General features: G+C 39.8%; 1 protein-coding gene across 6 annotated transcripts in view; it reads right to left on the bottom strand.

The window, feature by feature from the left end:
- Nucleotides 1–16,655, bottom strand: part of Fam13b (family with sequence similarity 13 member B) — a 69,499-nt gene that overhangs the window by 12,035 nt on the left and 40,809 nt on the right. For 4 of the 6 annotated variants that reach the window (XM_055625281.1, XM_055625280.1, XM_055625279.1 and 1 more), the window contains 8 exons: nt 14,958–15,022; nt 12,696–12,744; nt 11,782–11,929; nt 8,835–8,900; nt 7,288–7,498; nt 3,247–3,376; nt 2,613–2,694; nt 333–562 (listed from right to left, as the gene is read on the bottom strand). In XM_055625281.1, coding sequence (XP_055481256.1) covers nt 333–562; nt 2,613–2,694; nt 3,247–3,376; nt 7,288–7,498; nt 8,835–8,900; nt 11,782–11,929; nt 12,696–12,744; nt 14,958–15,022 — 981 coding nt within the window. The remainder of the gene's footprint in view (nt 1–332; nt 563–2,612; nt 2,695–3,246; nt 3,377–7,287; nt 7,499–8,834; nt 8,901–11,781; nt 11,930–12,695; nt 12,745–14,957; nt 15,023–16,655) is intronic. The other 2 variants (XM_055625282.1, XM_055625284.1) reach the window with 1 other exon arrangement.

Below are 16,655 nucleotides of genomic sequence, written 5' to 3'. Positions count from 1 at the left end.
ATCTCTCTCATAGGATTGCTGGAAAAAAAAAAAAAACCAAGTGGCAGAATCCACATAGTTTATACCAGACACCGACAGGTTATGATACCAAGAAACTCAATACACACAGCTGCTGTTCAAACTCAGCCATTTCACGCTCCACACGTTCATCTTGCTGATGGTCTGCAACATGCATGAATACACAGTACTCTAGGTTCTGAAAGCATAGTTTGGAATTGCAGATATGAAGGGTAGAAAAGTCAGGATCCTCAGCTTCCCCCTGCCATGCTAGTTAGTCTGTCTCAGGTCTGTCTAGAGGACGCCCCAGGCAGAGATGGAAAGCCCAGCACTACCTTGATATCCTCTGGAAGGTGCCGCTCAACACGGTTTTCCTTCAGTCGCTTTGTAATCAGCTCAAGAGTTGCTTCCTTAGATGGCTTCTTCTCTTTCTGAACGACTCTAGGTTCACCTTCGTTCTCATCATCTTCATGGTCTAGAGAAGAGCCAAAACTTTTTGGAAGAGTGTTACTCCGAGGCCGTGTCTGAGGCACAAATTCTCCATCAGAGTTTTTGTGTTTTGCATCTAAATTTCAGAAGAAAGAGGATTAATAATGATAGCATGCAGACCACATATTTCAAGGTTACACACTTAGCATACAGCACACTTGTCCCTTCAGACACTATCACATGGGGTCCACTGTACTGCACAATACTCTGATAAACACGAAAAGAAGTGAACTCCAGGGTCAACAAAGACCCTGTCTCAAAACAATCTGAGCATGGGCAGGGTACGGTGGCACACACTTTTAATCCCAGGACTCAGGAGGCAGAGGCAGGCAGGTCTGAGAGTTCAAGGCCATCCTGGTCTACTGGGTGAGTTCCAGGACAGTCAGGGCTACACAGAGAAACCTTGTCTCAAAAAAAAAAAACAACAACAAAAAAAACCCTGATTTTTGAGGACTGAGGAAAGTATGTGACATTGAACTCTAGCCTGCACATGCACACAACAAAATAATAAAAGTGGTGGGAGTCACAGTGATGATAAAAAGAGTGTGTTGTGGATATAAGCATGGTTTTCTTTTGGTCCCAGGTGTGGGATGTGGGGCTGATTCAGATGGTCCACAGCTGCGGACTATTTGCCTCATGCGGCCTCTGAGAGGAGCTCTTTGCCAGCTGCAGATAGTTTAAATCTGAGGACTCTGGAGAGAGAATAAATGCCAGAGGCCAGAGAGTGGGAGCTCCAAGAAAGAACAAGGCGGCTGCTGCTTCCCCTTTGCTGCTGCTAGTTGCTGCTGTGAGACAAGTTGGAGATCTCCTGAAATGAGGATTGGACTGCCTCCAAGGAACCCGAAGACCCTAACCAGCTGGAAGCAGCTAAGAAAGAGAACTGTGACCCCTCTCCCACTAACCCTTTCTCTCTCCTCCCTGGTGTAGGGATGATGGAAGGGACTGGGGTGGAATAGGAAGAAAGATATAAGAAATGTAAATAAAAGTTTTAAAACAGTACGACAGCAGGAGTGTGGTTTGTGGAAGAGGAAGAATACTAGACAGGGTTAACAAAGAAGGGCTCACTGAATGTTGTCAATCTAGTTGAACATGGAATTAATAGGATATTCTACATTCAACTAAACCTCAACAGAAGACTTAGGGAAAAAGCATTTGTGCCCAACTAAGGCATCAGCCTATGCAAAAAATCCTAAATTTCTCCAAGTTTGAGAACAAAAAACGGAGACATTAACATGATAAAAATCTACAAAGGGCAATATGTGCAAGCTATTCAAAGTTTGGACTTAGAACATTTTCAAAAGATAATTCTGGTTTCTGTGCAAGGGATGAACTATAGGACAGTAAGAGTGGAAGAGAATTGGAGTATCAGACTACTTAGTCAATTGAATTGTAATAATTAATGGATAACAAGTGGTTAGTTAAATAAGGAAATGCTTAATAGAATAAAGAATAATCCTTAAAAAAAAAAAAAAAGACGCAAAAGAAATTACCGTAACCACAAGACTCTGAAGTCCACAGTATCTGAACACTTAAAATACTAAAGAGATTAAAATTTCCACACTGAGCCAGGCAGTGGTGGTGCTTGCCTTCTGTCCTAGCACTGAAGAGGCAGAGGCAGGCGGACCTTTGTGGGTTTGAGGCCAGCCTGATCTACAAAGTGAGTTTCAGGACAGCCAAGGCTACAAAGAAAAACCCTGTCTCAAACACTCCTCCTCCCCCGCAAAAAAATTCCACACCGAGTAAAGTTCAAATGAGAAAAACAAAAACACTGATGCAAATGTAAGCCCTTTCATTACACAGGTAACTTTTAAAGTAATTTTAATTATTAAAACATACTCAGTAAATACAGAATAAAGAGAACTTCACAATATTAACACTAGATTTTTAAAATTTATTATTATTATTTTGTTTTTTTCAAGACAGGGTGTAATCCAGACTTTTCTGAAACTTGCTCTACAGATCAGGTTGGCCTCAAACTCAGAGATCAGCCTGCCTCTATCTCTCTAGTGCTAAGATTAAAGAGGTATGCCCGAAAAGAGGTACCACCCAAAAAGTGTAACTACAGCTTGCATAGAATTATAAATGCTTTAAAGATGCAGATTTTTCCACAAAATGCACACTTGTACCTTTAATTTGCTTCCGCAACTTTGTAAGCTCTGTCATCCACTTTAATACCTTCGGATTGGCTGCAATGTCACTGTAGGAGGGCTACAAAGTTAGGGAGAAGGGTCACTGACAGCTGCAATGCATAATAGTCATCTTAATTTATTTCCCATAGTATCTTATAGCTTCCACAACACAAATTTCATTCAATTCCCGCTTTATTTTAATTTGAAGCAGGGTCATACAACTGGAAGGAGCCAGGTTTGAAGGCAGTTCTCTTATTTCTAGGCATTAGACTCTTTTTACATACAGGTTCTGATTTTTAGAAGCAAGTGCTTTCTTCATTTCCTCCCTCCCCTTTTGTTACTTGTGGTTTGTGTCAGAAAAGGACTTCGACTTGTTAACATAAAGAATTTGGCTTACAAATTGTAAAAATTGTTTGCAAATGGAAACATAAAAATGCACTGGTATAAAACCAAGAATCCTGGCACAGAAATCAACTAAGGACACACTGGTTCTCAGGTTTGTAGGATCCCCACTACTTCCCTAGCATCACAGATGTGCTCTCTCAGGGAAGAGTGGAGCACACTCTCCAGAGACGCTCCCCTCGGCTCTAATAGGAATGCAAGCTTGTTCTAGGCAGTGCTGCAAACTTACCTTGCTATTTCTTTCCCTTTCAAATTGCTCCTCGAATTGTCTGATTTTTTTCTGAAGTTTCTTGACCAACTGATAAGGTGTTCTGTCTTCTCTTTTTTCATCTTTTGAACTAAAGGATGACCTTCGAATTCTGAATTAAAACAGCCCAACATGATGTATTAAATCTCCAAGTGTCAACATGGTATTACTTATTGTCCTGCTGTGTTCCTATTACCAGTAAGGATATCACAGAAGTAAAGAAAGGGGCAGCTTGAAGGCATGAACACAATAATAATAATTTTAGATGAAATTAAACCTCTAATACTAAAGGACAAATAAGTCAGCTACCATAGACTGTAACAAAGAGTCTCAGCTGGAGAGGTGACTCAGCACTTAAAAGCACTGCTGCTCTTCCAAGAGGACCCAGGTTAAGTTCCCCGAACCTACATGGCAGCCCACAACCATCTGTAATTCCAATCCCAGGGCATCTGACAGCTTCTTCTGGCCTCTGCAGGCATGCACTTCACATGCACAAACCCACACAGGAAAACACATGCACATAATTAAAATGAGAGAAATAGGAAATATATTTCAATGACCAAGATTTCTTATTAACTTCCTGTCATTTAGGCAGCTTAACCCACTGTTAGAAGGCAGGGTGCTGTTATGACCCTGTCAAAAGGGTTGTACTGTTTATTATTATTGTTGCTGGTGCTAACACTTGAACACGGATACACGCACGTACTCCCCTCCTCTCATGGAATTATACTATACAGAGTATCCAGGGGACTCTCTGTGAGTTCAAGGCAGTCTAGACTACAAAACAACTTCCAGGATAAGCAGAACTATAGAAGACCCTATCTCAAAATGAATGAGTGAATAACTTTTTAAATGATTCTGTGTGTCTGTACTTGCACCAGCACCCACACTGGCAGAGGCAGAAGATCCCCTGAAGCCTGAGTTACAGGTAGTTACAAGCTGCCTGCTGTGGGTGCTGAAATCCAGTTCTGGTTGTGTACGAACACACGGCTCCTTGAACAAACAAACAAAAGGTACTGTTGTGCTACCAAGCAATCATTTCTTATTTAATATCATTTATAATGATGTTTGCTTGTTGCATTTGTTTTCTACAGAAAATATTCAGTTTCCTAATAGTACAGCATTTGAAGTATGTATTATGTTAGTTGGTTTAAATTTTTTTTATTTTAATTTTGCATATGGGGGTTGGAGGTATGCATAGAGTTCAAGTGGCCTAGAGAAGCCAGAGGAATCAGATGGTCCTAGAGCTGGAGCTGGAGTTACAAGTGGTTGTGAGCTACCTGATACAAGGGCTGAAGACGGAACCTGGGTTCTCTGCAAAACAGTATGCTCTGAATCACCAAGCCAGCTTTCCAGTCCAATATGTGCATGTGAGTGCAGGTGCCCATGGAGCCACAAGAAGGCATCAGGGCCCCCCAAAGCTGGAGTTACACACAGCTGTAAGCCACACAATATGGGTGCAAGGTACTGAACTCAGACCCTCTTTAGGTGCTTTCAGCACCTGATCCATCCTTCAGTGTTAACTTTTACAATAATACTCTTTTCATCTTAAATTTAATAACTTTAATATACTTACATTTAATACAGCATTTAATATATTCTTTTCATTATTATTAAACAAAAGAATTTTTCTAATAAAATCTATGTAAGTTAAATCTTGGGCCTTGGGATGTAGCTCAGTTGGTACCATGCTTTGCTAGCATGTAGGGAGCCTTGTATGTGACCCCTCGTACCACATAAACCATGCACAGTATGCATGCCTGTGACCTTAGCACTCGGGAGGTATCTGGGCGACATAACACCCTGCCTCTAAGTAAAAAGGTTAGACTTTTATAATTTGTGAAAATTAAGCTGCTTTTATTAACAGTTTGCAGGTATTTTACCTATGCAAGTTTTGGGTTTTGGAGGGGTGGGGAGTGAGGTGGCCATGAGACAAGGTTTCTCTGTGTAGCCTGGCTGACCTGGGACTATCTCTGTAGGTCAGGCTGGCCTCAAACCCAGAGGTCTACCTGGCTCTGCCTCCCAAGTGCTGGGATTAAAAGTGTGCACCACCACCTCCTGGCTTGGTGCAAATATTTTAAAGCTCTTATATAACTTGAATTTTATTTTTGGAAAGTTAACCTAAAATCATCTTGCCATGCTTCTGAGCCTACTGGGACTGCTGCCTCTGCAGTGAGAAGAGGCCACTGAGGACTTTGTGTGTTTTAAACATCTGTCCCAGTTCTTCACCATTCCCTAGTACAGTGTGTATCCAGGTCAGCCATCTGGGGCCACTCCCATCTCAGAATGGAGGCAGAACGAGAAGCACGGGGTTCCTGGAAGGAGCCATTCTCCCTACTTGTGAGATACACATAACAGGCTCCACAGTCTGATGACTCAACAGATTCCCAGCCCAAAAAAGTCCCTCCTGTACTAAGGAGCATGTCCAGTTTGCAGACTAGCTGGAAGAAAGTAGTATTAAATGTTAACCTATGGCTACCCAAATTTTCCACAGATGCAACAGCAACTCTGAAGCAGCCTCCCTTGATTTGGAGGCATTCTTTGAAAGAGAATGTGCACTTCATGTGCACTATCAAATCTATCTTCTCTGACCATCAAAGTTACCAGAATGGTAAGATGATCAACAAAGAACGTGTTTGCTATGTAAGCCCGAAGGCCTGAGTTTGACTCCCAGAACCCACGTAAAGGTGGAGGAAAAACTGACTCTACAAAGTTGTTCATTCATTCTCACCTGCATGCCATGGCATAAGAGAGCCCTGTCCTCAACACAAAATCATACAAACAGTAATACATTTTAAATTTGTCTGAAAAGAAGTAATCAGAGCTTCCATTTTCAAGAGCAAAATTTTCTAAACATGAATGGCAAGCTGCACTCTCAAGGAACACTAAGTTACCAGAATGCTCTTTAGGATGCTTTTAAGTTAACTTTCCAAACTAAAATTCAAGTTATATAAGAGCTTTAAAATACTTGCACAAGACAGGAGGTGGTGGTGCACAGCTTTAATCCCAGTACTTGAGAGGCAGAGGCAGGTAGATCTCTGAGCTTGAGGCCAGCCTGGTCTAGAGAGTGAGTTCCAGGAATGGGAAACCTGTTGCTCTTTCCTCTATTATTTCATGAAGTGTTGTGTTGGAATTCTTAGCAAACTCTGGTTTCTTGATACTGTTACAACTCCATAATCTGGAAAAGCATTACAGCTTGAATCTGGAAGACAGACACTGCTGTCTGGAACTGCTGAACCAAATGAAGGTATGCGACTCTACAGGAGAGACAACATTCCTTTTCATTAAGTTTCCCTATCTAGCTTGGACATTTCTGGGATTTTTGTTGTTGTTTTTCTTTCTTTCCTTTCTTTCTTTCTTTCTTTTCTTTCTTTCTTTCTTTCTTTCTTTCTGCTGAACCAAATGAAGGTATGCGACTCTACAGGAGAGACAACATTCCTTTTCATTAAGTTTCCCTATCTAGCTTGGACATTTCTGGGATTTTTGTTGTTTTTCTTTCTCTTTCTTTCTTTCTTTCTTTCTTTCTTTCTTTCTTTCTTCCTTCCTTCCTTCTTTCTTTTCTTTCTTTCCTTTCTTTTCTTTCTCTTTCTTTCTTTACACACACATAAAGACACAGAGAGAAAGACACACACACAATGTAGAGATCAGAGATCCACTTGGCAGTGGCATGTTAGCTCCTTCTGGAAAGTATGTGCATTCTATGATGCTGCAAGAAGATTCCAGAATCACTATGCCAATTAAAATTAAAATTAGGTTTCAATTAGAACAGTAGAAACTCGTCAGCTTCTCCCTTTCAGAATTGTGCATTCCAGTGACAACAAATAAGTGAGAAGTAAACCACAGGAACTGCCCAGTCTAACAGTAAACCCTAAGTACTACATAAATTTCAATAAACTCAAAGTGTGATAGCCGGGGAATTATAAAACACGCTTCAGGGATGGGGGTGACCACTTTCAACTACAGACCTGAAAGGATATATTATACAGAGTGACAACTGCCTCTCAAATACATGAGAACACGTACCTAGTGAAGGAAAGGGCCTTTGACGAGAAATCCAACGCCTCTGGATCATGTAGGAACCGCTGGCTTTGCCCAAAATCTAAACTACGATGTGACAATACTGGAGGGCAGTCCTCTCCCAGGGGATGGGGAGTCATCCTTGCAGCCTGTGGAGACAGCTGAGCTTCTCCAGACTCACAGTCCTCCTGCCAAGACTTAAATGCGGGAAATGGCTCTATGAAACAAACACAAGAACAGGATGATGGGTATCTTGAGGTCTACCTCACTGTATAGTGGATTCATTATATATGTATATTATATAATGAAAAACATCAAAGAAATACTAGCATATTCATTAATGCCTGCTGTGGTTTAAAAGTATCCAAGCTTCATTCTTCACATTCTCTCATTAAGAAATACCCCTTAAATGTATAAACTCAGTAACACAGCAAAAAGATCAGTAGTAAGTTTCTTAAATTTAATTCTAAACTGTCATTTAACATAATCCCTACTCAATATCCTAAAGCTTTTGTATAGAAAAACATTTTTTTCAAATACAAGTCTTTCCTTAGAAACAGTGAACACTCAGGAGGTGCATAAACTGTTTCTCACTATCAGATGGTAGCTGGCCATTTTAAAATATAAACGGTTTCCCCACACTACACAGAATACTAAGAAATGGAGCTAACAACGTACAAATTTTAATATTCCAAATTAGAAGTTAGCCTGTCTGTAATATGTTAAATAAAAAGAAATAATGTTAACTTTTAACATTAAAATAGTGGTAGTTATTTTCTGTAATGGGGTTCCCATAATTTTATAAGAAACACACACACACACACACAGACACACACCTCTTATCCCCACAACAATATTTAAATGAAAATGAACCAGCACTGGTTGTCCTTACACACATTAATTTTATTACAGGGATCCTGAATCCTCTTTACTGAAGCCATGTTAATATAATCTATGTCTCTGCTCATACACACCATCTACAAATACATTAACTTCAGGCATCACTGGAGGATGGGAGAGGGAGGGTCGCTCAGCTATACATCAAATTTAAAATTAAAATTTTAAATCTTAATGAGGTAGTTATTACAAAAGCAAAAAATGAATGAGACAATGGATTAACAATATCAAAATTTTAAAAAGTTGTCTTTGTTAGACAATAATCAAAACAGCCATCTCAGCACTTTAATGCTACCTATTAGCCATTTAAGCATTATCTTTTAACAGGTTTTAGAAAATAACTTAGCTTGCTTTTGAGGCCTAGATCAATTTGGTGGCTAAAGTGTGGGTAACAGGTATGTAATCCCACAATAAGCTCAGCAATACAGTGACTTCAAAGCAACCCTTATACCTCTGTCCCAGCAAATACAATAATAATGAGCACTTTATAAAAAATTGCCAAGTTTCAAGTTTCAAGAAAAGAAATAACAAAAACTTTTTTCTGAGTTTTTAATACAAAAGTTTTCCTAAGATTTGGGAACAGCAGGAGAAGGGCAAATGAAAAGACAAAGTGAACCACGAAAGGAAAAAACTAAACTATGGTGAACCATACTTACCCTCCCCAGATCTCTGCAGGTGCATTGTTTTGAAATCAATGAGGGGGAAAGTGATAAGGCATGACGCTAATAAAATGGAAAAAATGGCAAAAAATACTAAAGTGAACACACAGAACAAGCAGAACAAACCATACACATAACACAAAGCCAAGGATACCAAAAACATTTCCCTAAGACCAGCTGGGAATTCTGCTCAAAAACTTAGTTCAAAGAAATGACTACTAACCAAACTTTAAGCGAACATACATTTCTATTTCAGCAAGTAAGGCAAACTCAAAAGTGATTGATACTATACAAGGTTGAAGAGCCAAAGCATCTTAACCAGGTACAGTTGAAGCTTTTTAGTATGATTGACAGAAAGAAAAAACAACTCCCTTAAAAAGCTGAGGGTATCTATTGCTAAGTAATGGAGTCCTTCTTGGCATCTTCAAGGTTCTAGTTTCAATCCCAGGACCAAGAAGAGAAAAGAAACAAAGAAAAATCTTCCCTTTATTCATGTTTCATAAAACTTACTATCGTATTCCATCCCAGTTAACAGCAGAAAAACTGAAGGAAAGATGATGTCCCCACCATTAAGACTTTTTGAACATCTACTATGAATTCATATTGGTTGTGGTAGGCATCTGTAATCTGCTTGCTGACTGTGTTCCGTGAAGTACCCGTTGAAGAAAAATAAAACCCCACTTGCTGGGGAACAGTGAGGAGGATGGCAATTTGTGGAGCCACCCCATCTCTCTACCAGACTCGTATCAAACATGACAGATTTCAAAGTCTACAAAGTCTTAAAAAAAATGGTTACCTTAGGATTTAAAAAAATATATATTCTAACACCTAAATATAGAAAAACAATATTTACATTTGTGGCATAGTTAGAACAACCTGATTAATGACAACCTTTTCCTCCCAGGGCTAGGAAGCTCACTCATCTGTCCACTAGCACTGAGTTCTTGTTTTGTTTTTAAAAAAGATTTATTTATTTTGTATATATGAGTGCCCTATCAGCATGTACACCTGCATGCCAGAAGAGGGCATCAGATCACATTATCGATGGTCATGAGCCACCATGTGGTTGCTGGGAACTGAACTCGGGACCTCTGGAAGAGTAGATGTGCTCTTAGCAGCTGAGCCATCATCTTTCCAGCTCCAGCACTGAGTTTCTGAAGGTCACTGACCCCACCCCTTCTGGAAAGAGACCTCCATGGACTCCCTGACCGATGAGTCTGGGAATAAGGAAGCAGCCCAGGCACTGAAGAGGAAGGCCTCTCCTTTCCTCTGACAAGAAGAATCCTGACCAAAGGTGAATCCAGCATCAGGCTCTCTTTGGATAACCTCCAGAAAGCTCAAGGTACAGGGAATGGTTTCTCCAAACAACAGAAAATGCTCCTTCTTCCGTGTTTAACCCAGGGTTGGAGCCTCCAGTCAGAGATCGTAAGTGGCTATTAATTTTGCGTCTCTCACACAAGAGACAAGAGTATCTGATGCTCATGTTCACAGACTCCTTGCCTACCAAGGTTCCCAATGACGCTCTTTTAGCCAGTGTTCTTTTCTACTGTTCCCTTTCCACACCAGGACATGGGAGCTTCATTGCTACCAGTATGCTAACATCTCCTAACACAAGGGAGCTTCTGCATTAATTCTAAAAGTTCCTAATAAACAGAAACCAAATTCTGACTTAGATGAGGATAAGGCTCACAATATGCCACTAGACATGGCAAAGACAGAGACCTGCAAGTGGTGGGTGGAGAGGGATCACAATAAACATTGGCACAGACAGGATTTGGTCAGAACTTTTTAAAAACGACTGAACTTTAGATTAAAACAGACATTAAAACTATGGCCAGGCAGCACAATTCCTCCGGTTATTGCCACTGTACGTCATCAATTAACCTGCCAAGAGACAACTGCAGGGGTCTCTAGCCGTATGAAAAGAAACTGGTTTTAGGACTCTGGAGTTGTCTTCTTTTCTCTTATTAGGAGGGTTTCTGCTCACAAAGATTCATGGATCCAAATTGGTTGCTTGTTTTCTGTTCTCCAAGATCTCATTTTATAGTTGATTACAAGAAAGGTAACGGAATGCCTCTACACAGCTGATAGAACTACTAATATAGCTGTTAGAGTATTACCACACTTGCTTATAGTATTTACCCATTTCCTTAGCCATCTTCTTTTTATGGACTTTCAGCTGAAGATTCTGGTGTTTTCCCAAGAAATCACTTCAGCACATAAGTTATTCACTTAAGTCCAGTATTTGTTTACAATTTATGGTTTTCTTGATGTAAAATCTTTAGCAAAAATTTTCACTATACATTTCCTAAATTTTAAGAAATGAATATGCTCATTTTGCTTGTTAAACTTAATTCCTTTGTGCAAATTTTAGGGTCTCCCCAAAATACTTTTGTAATCTACAGTACAATCTTTGTTTAGAAGCACCCTTGAAGAATTCAAAATTAATAACCTATTGCAGCTAACTATCCTGCCTAAACTGCAAATCCATCAAAACTTAAATACACTGAACTTCAAACACCAAGAGATGGTATCTATTTAATAATTAACCAAGTCTACTCTAGGGTGAATTTTACTTTTACTCCATATTGAGAGAGATGCCATAGGGAGGAGTGCTGAGATGGTCTCGTGATGTCACTCAGGGCAGGTTTGAAACTCATGATCGTCCTCCCCTCTCCTGAATGCTGAGAGTACAGGCAGGCACCACCATGCCCTTCAGCAGCATCTATTCTCAAAGCTAATGATCACACATACAATTCTACTCATGAGAAGATGCCCTACAAGTATACTTGAGGGAAAACAAGAAACCCCCCCCCCCCCCCAAGAGAGAACAGATCGGGATGACAAACACTGTGCAGAAGAGAGCAGGAGACTCATCACTGCTTTGGGTTATTTCCATTACAAATAACAATACTGGGAAATGAACATGTTTGGGTAAAATTACCTTCCCATTTATCACCATCAGAAACATTCTTCAGATCTAAATGTGCAATTTGTACACATGCTGCTTCTCCTTGAACACCAACACTCTGACCTTCGGTTACTTCTGATTCAGTGTTGGCATTCAAATCACGTATCTTGCTACTAGAATCCTGTATTTTAAAATAGAGAACGAACTTCATAACCTTGATACTTTTCACAGCTGGCTCAGAGACAATCAGCATACATATCCCTATGTATTTTTCATTATTGGCCTGACAAAACCAACTGTCCCATTTCTACTTGTGTGTGTGTGTGTGTATGGGTACTTTGCTTGCACATATGTTATATGCACCATGCATGCTTGGATCCCAAGGAGACCAGAGAGGGCATCCGATACTCTGACACTGGTTACAGATGGTTATGAGATGCCAGATTACTGCTAGGACTCAAACCTGGGTCCTATGAAAAAGGAGCTAATGTTTTGTTTTGGGTCCTTTTTCTTTTTCAAAAAATGTTTATTTGTTCATATATTTTATGTATATGTGCTTTATCTGCTTGTATGTACCTCTGCACACTAGAAGACAGCACTGAATCCCATTAATAGATGGTTGTAAGCCACCATGTGGTTACTGGGAGCTGAACTCAGGACCTCTGAAAAAGCAGAGTAGCCAGTGCTCTTAATGGCTAACCCATTATGCAAATTATATTCAAATGTAAATTTGTACTTTATAATGTTTTACTAGGAGACCAAATTTGGATCTCAAATGTAGGAAAGTACTTTCACAACCCACGATTTTGTAACAACATTTATTGCTGCTTAACTATTATACTTGACTCCTTTCAACTTACCCAATGCAAGCGCTGAATGCCAGACATAATAACTGGTACATTAATCTGAGCAACATTTTAAGAACTATAAAAAAACATAGTTCTTACCAGAATCAAATGTGGCAATTTATCACTGTCACTTAGCAAATACTCCTTCCTAAAAACACAAGTACAGTAGTTAGCATATAAAGAATAAAAAGGTTACTTTTATTACTGCTTACCTAGATTCTTCTCTTCCCCAATACAGTTAGCATTTAAAATCTGAGAAGAAAAAATATCAACAGGGCATATGCCCATTCTTTGGAGCCCTGTATCTGAAAATGACACAATACTGAAAAGGTCCACAGACTCACTTCAGGTTTAGAAAAATTAAGTAATATTCTCTCCCACATAAAACCACTCCCTCCTCACATAAAACCACCCCCAAAAGAAAAATTTTTATGAAAGAAAAATTTAAAAAACAGTGAGAACTGATGCATATTGAAAACAGAATTCATAAAATAAATATTAGCTTTAACCAACAATTTTGTTCTTTCCATGCAAAGACTTTTAAAGAGGTTTGGGTCTGTCCTTTAAGGCTGCACACTATCACAAGAATATACTGTAATACAAGGTTACTGCTTCTTGAACCCTCTCCTCATCAAAACCTAATATTTAAAAAAAAAAAAAAAAAAAGGAAAACTTCATTGACCTTTTAGTTCCCCAGAAAAATGAACTGCTATTTAAGAACTATGTCATAAGTTGTCGAAAATGATCTCTACCTCTTTGGCCAGTCATCAAATCAAGTGTTATAAATGCCCAGGGTGGGAAATTCTCCTCAAACAGACCTGTGTTGATTTATCATACAGACACCTAAGTAGCACTTTTAAGTGGTCATACTGTCGTGAGCACTTGGAAGACAAGCCTTGATTTAAACACAGGAAGTTATCTCCCTATACCAAGTATCTTACCCTCGATGGCCTGAAAAATAAGGCCCTTGAAAATCTCAAGGCCTTTTCTTTCCTTTCTTTCTTTCTTTCTTTCTTTCTTTCTTTCTTTCTTTTGGGAGGAAGGGATATATCAAAACTGGGTTTCTCTGTGTATCCCTGGCTGTCCTGAAACTAGCTCTAGACTGGGCTGACAGAAATTTGCCTGCCTCTGCCTCAGGAGTGCTGGAATTAAAGGTGTGCTCTGCCAACACAACCTCTTCAAGAGCTTCAAGGCCTTCTTCGATTAAGGGTGGGAGCAATTGGTAGGATCAATCAGATTCACTGTTAAAGACTCAGACCTAATTATCTAAATCTGAAACCATGAAAAATGCAATCCATCTAACCAAAGTACTCTGGATCTACAATAGGTTTGCTAACCTAGACACGAGTTGAAGAGCAAAGAGCTTTCCAAAAAGACTGGGTCCTCACTAAATGGATACTTTTTGTTCTACCATATCCCGATGTCATCCTTCTGGGGATGCCTGTTAATCTTATATCTTCAGCCCATAGCTCCAAAACTCCCTGGGCTGGAAGAGGATCAGTCCTGCCTCCTGAAAGGAAGCACAAGGAACTGCTGTAAGCAGGAAATCTGTGGACCTTCAAAGTATGAGGACACTCCAGAGACGTGGCTCCAAAGAATTTACTTACCCTCCAACAGGTTTCCTACTCAATTAAGAGACAACAGCATTTATCAGCAAATCAGTAAGGCAGTATCAGAGCCCTCATTACTGATCACTTTCAGAGTATCAAATCACCTTCTCTAAGAATCTTAGGACACATGTCTCAGCAGAAAGAATGATACAAAGGTCACCAAGACCCAAGTGACTGGGAAAAACTTCTATCCACTCACTAAAACACTCTGCAAAGCTTTTCCTCAAAGGGACTGTATCTGAGGAGACTCTACACTTGGTTGGTCTTATTATTTCAAACATCTTTACAAGGAAGAAGGGTGAACAAGCTCCAAATAGATAAGATTATCCTTGGACACAGTAAAGATGAGTAGCAGAGACAAAATACCCCACCATTGTCCATTGAAAGCAAGTATTTTATAAATAATTTGGTTGGCTGGTCACACTTCTCAGACAATCAATTAGCTCCTAGCAGATCTGTTTACAGTATCAATAAATTCTAACTGTTCTATAAATCAAAGTATTTTACCATCTCTAAGAAGGCTATGTTCTTTCTGAGTATGTTCATAACTAATGTTTGTCTGTGGCTAGGAAACTCTACATATCATGGCTATTAATATAGTCTGTATCACCATTAAAACAAGAAGCCTGATTGTCTTTAACATTACCCAAACTGTGTGTTGTAATAGATTCACCCAACGCTTTTAACCAAAAATTTGTGAAGACGTTCCAATTCTCAAAACAATTTATCAGCAACAACAAAATAGGCTTACCTCTCAGGACAGCCATCTTCACTATCCCCGTGGTCACTACAAGGCTCTAACAGTATACCTACAGACTGACGAGAGAACACCACCACTGTTTATCAGCTCCCAACAGTCATGCATTAGACAAAGCTGTCCATCTAGGACATCAGATTACAAATTAGCAAACACCCCTCTGTGACTACTCTAACAGTCTTCAGGAACTGGCAGTTCTTGTACACAAAGTTTACCCTTCCTCAAAATCTGAAACAGATTTAAGTATTTGCAGAGGCTTTGTTTTTCTCTCTCCTTATAAGTAATAATCACTAGTATCCTCTTTCCTTACAATTCTCTCCTTCAGCCAGGTGGTAGTGATGCATACCTTTAAATCCAGCACATGGGAGGCAGAGGCAAGTGGAATTTTATGAGTTCAAGGACAGCAAGGTCTACAGAGCGAGTTCCAGAACAGCCACAGCTACACAGAGAAAGCCTGTCTCAAAAAAAATAAAATAAAATAAAATAAAATAAAAAGAAACTCTCCTCTAAACTTATGGTGGACTATGGGTACTGTTCCATGGCAGAGTACCTACTGGCCTGGGTACATTTGAAATAACAACTTCTTTCTACACAGGGTGCCACTTGAGCCTCAGAAGCACAGAACAATCTACTCTTCAATGAGTTTAGTAATACTACCTCCCCCCAATTCCCTGACAAGAGACCCAAGTGTGGTAGCACATGCCTATAATCCCAAGGCTCAAGAGGCAGAGGCAAGAAGACCCAAAGTCTGAGCTAACCCTGGGCCACAGACCAGCCTGAGCTGCATGAATAAAAAAGCCTCCCAAATATAATACAAGTCCCATCAACTCTACTACAGAGAGTATAAACATCTTCATGTTTTTGATAATCTTTAAAACAGCAAAAACAATGTTTTATTCATCATTAGTATGTGTTTGCATGAGAACAGATCAGAGGACAGCTTTCAAGAATTGGTTCTCTCCCTCCATTGTGGGTTCTGGGCACTGAATTCTTCTTGACAGGCTTGTGTGACAAGCACTTGTACCCATCTTGCTAACCTTAAGACTCTTTAGACTCTCCCATGCATGTGTCTGACTGAACAGTAAGATCTCCTACATTTCCAACTATCTATCTCCTTGAAGGTGAGCTGTTTGCTCAATCCAATCAAACATACAGCAGCACTGAATACAAAGCAAATGAGACTCCATCTGTCCTCTAGGCAGGCATTAATTATATTTTTAAGCATACAACAATGCAATCCCCCAAATTAAAACATTATGAGAACAGCTGTTTACTAAAACAAACAAACAAACAAACAACAACAACAACAAAAAAACAGTGGTATCTAGGGAAACAGTTTAGACAACTGAGTGCTTCTCTGCAAGCATGAAGACCTGTGCACCTACATGAAAAAGCCGTGCCAGCAGACACACCTATAATCCCAGCAGTGGTGAGGCGCTGAGACAAGAGGATCCATGGGCTTACTGGCTAGGAAATCAACCCAAGTGGTAAGCTTTGAGGTTCAGTGAGAGATTCTGGCTCAAAAAATAAGGCTGGGTAATGAGGAGGAGACTTGATGTGAATCTTTCATCTCCATATGCATATGCTCCCACACATGGAGGGAGGAAGGCAGGGATGGTTGGTTTTATGGATCCAAACATGAAGGAACTCAGTCCCAACTATTCAGGGGAGTATAACGGGCTAAATCTGGGC

Source organism: Psammomys obesus, unplaced genomic scaffold (assembly GCF_907164565.1).
Source record: "Psammomys obesus unplaced genomic scaffold, mPsaObe1.curated_primary_1811, whole genome shotgun sequence".
Lineage (NCBI taxonomy): Eukaryota > Metazoa > Chordata > Mammalia > Rodentia > Muridae > Psammomys > Psammomys obesus.
This window is presented reverse-complemented; position numbering and strand designations above follow the sequence as displayed.